This window comes from Amaranthus tricolor, chromosome 2 (assembly GCF_026212465.1).
Source record: "Amaranthus tricolor cultivar Red isolate AtriRed21 chromosome 2, ASM2621246v1, whole genome shotgun sequence".
NCBI classification, from domain to species: Eukaryota; Viridiplantae; Streptophyta; class Magnoliopsida; order Caryophyllales; family Amaranthaceae; genus Amaranthus; species Amaranthus tricolor.
Genome location: NC_080048.1, coordinates 36,038,043 through 36,048,199, shown reverse-complemented (window position 1 = coordinate 36,048,199; position 10,157 = coordinate 36,038,043). Strand labels below are relative to the sequence as shown.

The window sequence follows — 10,157 nt, the reverse complement described above, 5'->3', positions numbered from 1 at the left end:
AAAATAATGCAAAAAGAAGGGCAAAATAAAAAATCAAAGATATTGAAAGGAATGGAGGGAGTATATGCATGAACAAGATAATACATATATGTCTTTGTAGGGTACTATACTATGAGCATTATACTCTTACTAGTTACTAGCTCATAAATACTCAATATCCCAAATAATTGAAGCATTTAATAGAGGAAGGAGTGTAGCTTAGCTTGATGGTATGCTTCATTTCTCGGATTTTAATAATTAAATTTGTTCTTTACTTTTGTAATTGTGTTGCGAATATATCCCAAGTGAGGATGGTCACAATGTGTGTACTAAATTATTTTTATAAAGGAAATGACCGTATGAGTATTGTACTAATAAGAAAAATCATATTAATAATTTAGGAGTCGAGGAAATCTAGGTTCGAGTCTACTTGAGTTAATGGTAATATGTAAGCTGAGTCAATGATTAGAAAACTTATTAATTATAAATATATGATTGTTGATTATATGGCAATTTCATTTACCTAATTTAGATACAATTTTATTTTTGTTGAAAATTTGAGGTAAATTAGGTAAAGTATATATATGATTTATTATAACAAGTCTATATACTAGCTTAGAATTTGATATGTTTTATTGAATGAAAGTCGTCACGTAAATAATTTAAAAAACGTTAGTAATTGTGTTCTTGGCGTAAAAAAGTCATGTATTGGAAAATTTGATAACGATAATATATACTTCGATCATTCTTAGAAAATTTTATATACACCATACTTACAAATTTGTACATTATACAAACAAGCTTCTATACCATGTGTAAAATATGACATTGGAGAATAGTAATCGTATTGGTTCAGCACACATATAAATACATATACGTACAACCCATCATATACTAGTATTCAAGATTCTTATAAAGGGTACCGTTATCTACAGAAAAGTAAAACTAGAAATATATTCAGAATCAATTAACCATTAACTATATCAAGTGATCCATGACTTTTTCCTAAACTCCCTGCTAAATAGGAATATCATTTTAAGTTCTTGTATGTAACCCTTTGGACTACATATACATCATATCACTTCACGTAATATTGAAGATTTTTTTATGATTTATTTGTAATATTTTTAGTGTAACAGTCGATTTTCTCTAGTACTATAACTAAGTTAATTCTCTTTTATTTATAATAGATTTATTTATAGATTCTTATATAAGTGCATTAGCTATCAATATAGAGCCAATTCTTTGCACATATTTAAATGGTTTTGTTCTCTTGAATTATGCATAGTTAATAAATATTATAATCAAAATTAATTTTGAATCATATATTATGTGTTAGTGATAAATTTATTATTTGCAACTCATTTATATTATAAACTACAATAATAATTCTATAATTTATGCTATCGAACTTTAATAGTGTAACGTCAAACGGTAAAATCTAAAAAAAAATAATAAGTCATAATTCTTATTTATATATCAACAATTAAGATTGAATTGGAGAGCGTATACATTTAGAAAAATTAATTATAAAAGTTGGCAATCATTGATTGTTGAAGTCAAAATTAAAGCAATAGGTGATTGACTTATTAATAAGGATGACTATCGAATTTTTCAACTCTATTGGCTTCTCCATACTTCTTTATGAGGATAATATTGAGGAATCTTTAGGATAGTGTCCATATTAAAATATACTCATTTGTCCTCTTTGAATTGCATTAAAGAGAAAGTCGATAAGTTTTAAAAAAGTTGATATAAATAAAGAGAGAGAATGAATTATGTGGATGAAATTAAAAGAGAGTTAAAATTTATGGATAAGATAAAAAGAAAAGTGGTGGACTATTGTCCAAAAATAGAAATAATACAAATTAAATGAAACGGTCCAAAATGGAAAATGGTGTAAATTCAATAAGACAGAAAGAGTAACGATCTTATATATACATATAGACAATATTGCACTGCTTATTTTTATTAAGTGTTTGGAGTGGTAAAATGTACGCAATTAATAAATAAATTAATCTAACTTTGTTATATATTTGTTAATGTAATAAAGAGACCATTATTTCTAACTATTTGTACTCGTAGACATACTTGGGCAATATTATTTGACATCTTTGATTATTAATTTACCGACGACTGGTGTTGAATAGGTCGAAAACTTATTTATGTATCATTGTATGTTAACTGAACTAATTCAACTTTCAATTTATGTGTTATATTTTACTCGATACGATAACAATAGGATATTTTATTGTGGCCTAAGAAGGTTTGTACCTGGATTATCCTTTATTGTTAAATATTAAATCTTTTTTTTGTTCTTTTGACTATAGAGTTCAAAATACATGACTTAAATCGATAGGTGAAAAGAGTAAAATGTTAAATTTTTTTATACTCACAAGAAGAAATTGTCAATAAATCAATATTTGCTCGATTAGCTAAAAATCAATACCTTATAATTTATTTTAAATAAATCCACCTATTGGGTAAAATTAGTGATGATTAAAAATGTACAAGTTGTCTATTCTTAATTGATTAACTTACAACGAAGGTTTGAAGAATGTTATAAACAATAGGTGAATTTACTTTTAACAACTATACTCAATCAATATGTGGGTTTTGAGTTTATTTTCATCCAATTGAAAAAAAGTTAATTTATTATTTACAAATTCACCAAAATTTATTAAATTAAAGTTAAAAATAAGAAATTAGATGAAATAATTAATTTTTTTTTATTCTTTTCCTTATTTCTAATTTTCCTATGTTTTTAGAAAGAAAAACGATGAACAATTAAATTATTCTTGCCAAATCAATTCATAAAAAGAGTGTATCTAGATGCTCATCATAATATGGCATATAAAATTAAAAAAACAATTAAAAAAGAAATTATAATGATACATTCACGCATATAGCACGTGATATCCTTTACTTTGATGACTAACATGGGGAACCTTGGGTAAACCAACTGCCCATATTCCAACCTAGGAATAATTATCTTACAAAAATATGGATTAAATTAAATAATATAGATTATTATTTTTTAAAATATATTAACATAATACTAAATTTATAGAAGTATGTAGAAAAAATTAGAGTGGACCCCGTGGGAAGACAGCATATTGTCTATGATCAGGTAGACAAAATTTATGACTCCCAACTCCAAATATTAGCACTTACCTCAAGTCTTTTAATTTTATTATTTTGAAATTTAAAATTAAATACTTCTCCATACTCCTTTAAAAGATAAAATGCAAAATTTCAAAATTTAATATCAAATTAAAATTCTATTTCATTGATGTTCGGTGACGAAGTCTGTATTTTGTATTCTTCTCTCTCTTCACATATTAATTAAATATATTAGTATTTTTATATTTGTGGACGTAGGTAATACATTATTAATAAACTGCATTTGATCTTTAATTTGTGTGTTATATAACGTTTTATGTTTGTCTATCTTGCATCAGTCATAATAGTGCCAAAACTTAAAATATTTATTTTTTTTATTTTTATATGAAGAAACAATTTGATGAAAAAAATGTGTATAATATGAAGAAAAAGAAATTGAGTTTTCAAGCGTAAATTACATAGAGAAATTTAGCCTCTTGGTAAAACTAAACTATGTATTAGGACAACCTAAATAAAAAATTTAGTGAGAATTATAAGTTAGTTTAATAATATATTGAAGGATTTCTATATTTTCAGTAAAAATTCAATTTTTATCGGCCATAAAAATATTATACCAAATTTACGAAACAGACTTATATTACGTGTCACTTGCTGATTTGATATAACCTTATAATATTACAAATTAAGTAGTGTAGTAATTGTAGAGTGGATGACATATCCCTTGTACTTGGGCATAATGTCGACATTGTGCTATGTTGCAAAACGAAGCAAATGCTTCCAACACCCGACGCTCTTATTAGTACTTTATTACTATGAGTTTGTTGATATTTTCAATTTGATTTTAATTTTTAAATATTTTTATTCTAAATAATATTTTATTATTTTTTTTAGTTTTTATTCATATATTTTTTATATTTTGTCATACTTTTTAAAATTATAGAATAGGAGGAAGAAAAAAAATTAAATAAAAATCGAACGAATTTAGATATTTACTGAAAAGTAAAGTGACATTTATTTACTCTTATTTTGTGGAATACAAAATCTCTATGAGACAGTTGAGACTATTTTAATTGATTTCGTTTAATATATATACTTACTATTTTAAAGTGATTATTTAATAACCTTAAAATGACTACTATTTATAGTTTTAAAATGATTATTTATAATTTTAAAGTGATTATTAACTTTCATTTTAGAATGATCATTTATAATCTGAATGTGATCTTTTATAATTTTAAAATAATCAATTAAAAAAATTATTAATTAAATATAATTATTCCTTTATAAAACAATCTTATACAAGACTTTGAATTAATTAAAAATTGAAAAACCCTTCGTAACCACCACGATGTTTCCGTCAAAAACTCTCTAAAATGGCACTGAAATCCAAGCGTATTTTCATTTTTTTTTCCAAAAAACAAACTCTGAACTTTCATTTCTATTGGGTGTGAATTCTAGGAGTTACTTATCTGTTTCTCTTGATAATCCCAAAGTAAATTAATAATAATAGATAATTGACCAATAAGATTAACTCAATTAAGTGAGTTGAACTTTTCCTTTGAGTAATTAGTGTGTGCAGAGTAATTCACTTTAGTAATCTATCGGACATAAATATATCTATTTACTGGGTAATCTATTCACTAGGTAATTTATCAATTATCGGTGTAAGATGACAATTAATAATTAATTTAATAAATAATTAAGCCTGCTTTGGTTAGATAATTGGTAAATATTAAATACATATAACTTTTATATTCACAATACTATTTTAAATGGGTAGTTTATCAGGTGGATAAATAATTTTTTTTAATAGTTAGTTTTAATTGAGCATTTATACTTTTAACATAGGCTCACCGTCCCTCCTTTGTTTGAGCAAATGTTTACGGGAAATAATTATTAGTTTTAGTGTGTATTTAAATAATTTACCTTTTAAAATTCTTAACAATTAATTAGGATGATTTCTTTTTATTATGGTGGAATTTGCATGAAAAGGTGATACTTACTCCAATTAAGATAATATCTAATTTTCAAGTATAAGTGTGCACACGGTTCGATTTAGTCTGCTCCAATACCACAATTAAACTAAACAAAAAATTTTGGTCTAGAATACTTCCAGACCGGGTTGACATTTTAGTCTGTTTTGGTCAACGGTCTTTTTATATATTTTTTCAAATTAATATTTCCTCCGTTTTAATTTACTTGCAATATTTACTTTTTCACGCAGTTTAATGAACTAATTCAATCCTTAATATCTCTAATTATGTATAATAAAAAATTCTAAAAATTTGAAATTTAATAATCTTTGTAATGAGACGAATCAAACAAGATCTCACTTGACTATATTTTAACTTATAGATTAAAAACTAATCACAAATTAAGAGTGGTGAATAAACAGTGTCATTTTTGCCAATGTTGCAACTAATATGGAACGGAGGAAGTATGTGTTTATGAAAATATTTTTCACCTACTATCACAAAATATAATTATTTGTAATAGTTCTTATAGTACAACTTGTGGTCTGGTTTAGTTTGAAAAATAAAAAATTGAAACCTGACTGTAAATTATAATTATTTTAAAAAAAATCAGACCAGACCGTTAAGACCGTAGACCAGACCAAGTACTAGAGTATGATTTAGTCCGATTTAATTTGTGGTTTAAAACAAACTTTATTCGACCCTACTCAAACATATAGAAGTACATGATAATGCCTTGAAAGACTCTTTGATGGTATCTCCTCCCTAATTCTATTATTTATTTTATTTAGACTAACTTAGTTGTGATTTATAGAAGCTAAAATAGTCCATACTATTTTTATTATGAACCTTTTTGTAATGTTCCATTCACAAGTCACAATCCTCACTTTCCACTCTATTTGTAACTCACTCTCATTAATTTTAAGGTTGGTAACTAGGTTCACGCGTAGTGTACACTAAATCCATATAAGACAAACTCTTATTATTAAAATCATTAAGAGGTTTCACAATATGAAACTCATAGGCTTAAGGGGCCATAGCCTAAAATGGGCCCATGGTCGAGCCATGGCTCAATCTTTACCCAAATGGGCTTTTGGTCCAAATAATCCAAATCTTTTGTGTTCGGCCCAAATAAGTCTAATCAAACTTAAACAGCTCAAATCGAGTAAACAAATAACATCAAACCTAAATTAATTAGCTCAAACCATGCTCTAATAACTTAAATCGAGCTTGAACAATTCAAACAAGGTCAGAATGATCAAATTCCATCCCACACATCATGACCCAAGCTCAGATCGACAACGCATAGATTGTAACCTGAACTCGACCCATACATATCCCACAAACCTAAATTGAAACCAATTAAAGTATGTTTGTGTTCAATTTTCAATGCCTATGAATACATTTCATAAAAAATTATAAATAAATAAATAAATAAAATTCTATACAATATCCAATAAAATTAATATACAAGTTTTTCAATTCTCAAATAGAATATTTATCGTGAAACACAAATATTTGTGTGAGACGGTCTCATAAAGAGATTAATAGCACAACTAATAGAATTATTAATATATAAGCTCCATATTTTCATATCGTAAAATAATCATTCATCGGAAAAACATCAGAAGCCAACGAAGGAAGTACTATTTATGCATTATAGATTCTTTTAATTATTTTTGAAAAAATAAACACTTAAATTAATATCTGTAGTCTGTACGGTAGTGTGCAGTCTGCAATATGCTTTGATAGATAAAAAGTCAAAACTGGGACAGCCGCATGTGATTTAAAGGCTTCCGAGTACCTCCTCCTCGTCTACTTCCCCTCCCTAAGGAACCTTTTTAATGCCTCCTATTTACTCCATTTTCATACTTACAATTCAAGTTATACTTCTTACTTTTCATTCATGGGAACACCAATCTTATTATTATATTAGTTTTTATTGTTTTTCGGGTTTTACTACATTTTTCCTTTTTTATGTGCTTTAGAAAATTTGTTATATTGCTATTTTTAATCATGTTCACCTACATTCTATTGAGCATGATTTTTATGAGTGAGATACACTGAATACGATGATGATCGATAAATATATTGTTCCACATTCATCTTTAATTATTATCTATAAATTTGTTCAACATCCTTATAAAATTATAACACTAACGATCAATATCAAAAAGTGATATACTTTAATTGTTTCGAGTACTTGCTATCTAAAGCTACCATCCAATTATGATCTCTAGATTAGTCCATTTTGAGGAAAGTTAGAAAATCCTCTAAAAAAAAGAGAAATTAATATTCTTATTAATGTAAATTGAAGTATTTTTACAAAGGTGAAATAAAAAATATTTAATAGTTAAGTCAATACATAATTATTTTAGCTCTAGTATTACTCTTGAATAATTTACGTATTATCTTATACTTGGGTTTTTTTTATCATGTATTGAGAACCATGTGTGAAATAAATAACTTTTTACTATTTTTTCTCACATCTTAATCTTAAATTAGAAGTGTAGTAAATTTACTTGCACACATAATATAAAAATATACTCTTAATGTTTTTTTATAACCTCTAATTACATGCCCCATAATACAGAAAGGGTAATTTTATACATATTTTAATTTAATAATTAAATTTATGAGAAAGAGCGAAGGTTCGTGCCTTAGCTTCTATTAGACTCTTAATTTGTCATCAATTAAGAAGAAAAGTTACAAAATTCTAAAACTTTGAATTTATGATAAAAAATAGAGAAATTAAGCTAATCTCCAATTACATGAGTACTAAGGTCTCTAATGACAATTTCCATCACTTGTATTGTCTTGCTTCTAATTCACTCTACTTTACTTATTTTCCCATATTGAAAATGAAATAAAGGAAAAGGGACATTTTAATATACTATTGCAAAAAAAATAATTTAATAAACCCTATTAAAAATTTTCTCAATTATCTAAAATTGTCAAAAAGAGGTGAAAAATAATAACAAAAATAATTTTAGAAAAGTCCAATCTAAAATCAAAATTAGTAACACTAATTAAAAATTAAAACCCAAATTAGAGTGAAAATTGTTGAAGTATCATATCATTTGCCGGTAATCAGTTCCTCCCACATAATGATGATAATTGAAATAATCTTCTCCACCAGCCATCATAATATGATTTCCACCATTACCAATAAACTGTTGTTGTTGTTGATGATGATGTTGATGGTGATGTCTATGGACCTCCTTTTGTCTTCGGAGCTCCATTACTTTTCGATGCGAATTCGAATGCTTTGTGGATATAAATGTGGGACTCGCTGCGGGCCGGTACTCTGGTACTAACCGGCCCGACTTGTATCGAACCCCACACGCATTGCACAATGTTTTCGGACCCATGGGCCCGGTCCTCCATTGGGGCGTCTTCTCGGCCGCACAATGTAGACACCTTCGCACTTCCCCGGGCCCACACTCGGGCCCAGCACCATTTTCTCTACGCTTCGATGATTGCTTTTTTGGGCCTGGGCTTGGATTCAGCCCGGTCTCGGAGGAGGATGTGGCAGGGGAAGGTGATGAAACAATGAGTAACCTTGTTGAAAAATCACATGGGGCAATGCGGGACCGCTTGCTTCGGGCCTTAGCGGGGACATTTGTCGGTGGGTTCGGCCCGGATTGTAATGGGCCGGGCTGGTTAGACACATTAGTAGGAATGAATTGTAATTTGTGCAAATCGGATTCTTCTACGAAATTTGAGAGCCATTCCAACTCAGCCATATCATCATACTGCCCATACATAAACAAACCAATCAATCAATTAAACTTTCCACAATTATTGGAGTAATAGCAATTAATAATCCTTTACACTATAAATTTAATTAATTGTAGATTTTTGAACTTTAAATTAAAAATTATAATTGAGTATTAAATAAAAATTTCTTAATTTTTCAAATTAAGAATAAAATTAATAACATTCATTTCTATACAAATTGTGGCGTTTAGCTTTAAAAGTATGTCACTATAAACTTATAAAATTTATTTTGAAAATATAAAAAGGTGATAAAAAAGTTGATATTATATAATAATAATAATAATAATAATAATAATAATAATAATAATAATAATAATAATAATAATATTAATGGGTTTAATTTGTTTCATTTTTTTTTTGCACTCTTATTAAACTTATTTCCCTCTTTGAAGTAACAGAAATTAATAGAATCGAACTGAGTGTTATATTGCCTCAAATATTAATTAACATAAATATGCTCAAGAGTTATATAAGTCTTAAAAAGGTGGTAAAAAGTTTGAGCATAAATTATTATGGTTTAATGAGCTGATCACGATATTAAATACGAAAAGCGGAGACGATGATACACATACCGGAACACAAATGTCGGTGCCGGAAAAATAAGCTTCGGGAAAAGAAGGAGAAACAGAAGAATTGCAGGTATCGGAAACAGGTGTAAGAGAAGAAGAATCGGTAGAATGACCAGTGAATGAATCAATGAAAGTGTCGGTCATCATTTCATCTCCTCCGTTGGATAAATCAAGCAAATCCTCAACAAAGAAATCAGAGCCTTCCATTTTAATGTTTTTCTTGTTTTCAATTTTAGAATTAATGGAGAAAGTCTTGTTTGTTGTATAAGTAAAGAGTGAGTGAGGGGAAAGTGGGGGAAGAATGAAGAGAGGTTGTGAGTTGTGAATGGTGAGGGAGATGAGTGTCGGAGATTTTAAGGGTGTTATAAAGGGGGTCCAATTTTTATTTTTTATTTATCTATTATTGTAACACTACTAAATTATATTATTATTTATTTGATTTTTTTAATAAATTATTTATATATTATTAAACTCTCTTTTGCAATGTTTGTTTCATTTGATTTTTTAACACTACTAAGTACTAACAGTTCATTCTCTGCAACATAATTTGCTTTTAGTGAGATATATTTAGCGACATTTAATTTAAATATCGCTACTTTAAGTTTCTAATACGCCATATATAGAGGATTTAGTGACATTTATTAGACCCTTTAGCAGTATAATAAAAAAATCACTATAGATTATAGTAACAATTATATATGTCACTAAAGACCAAATAAAGTGTCGCTAAATC

General features: G+C 27.4%; 1 protein-coding gene across 1 annotated transcript; it reads right to left on the bottom strand.

Moving 5' to 3' along the window:
- Positions 1-7,617: 7,617 nt before the first annotated feature.
- On the bottom strand, positions 7,618-9,768 carry LOC130806868 (GATA transcription factor 12-like). The gene is made up of 2 exons (XM_057672095.1): positions 9,428-9,768; positions 7,618-8,830 (listed from the first exon to the last, which is right to left on the bottom strand). The coding sequence occupies exons 1-2, from the start codon at positions 9,629-9,631 to the stop codon at positions 8,147-8,149; spliced, it is 888 nt and encodes a 295-aa protein (XP_057528078.1). The 5' UTR covers positions 9,632-9,768; the 3' UTR covers positions 7,618-8,146.
- Positions 9,769-10,157: the final 389 nt, after the last annotated feature.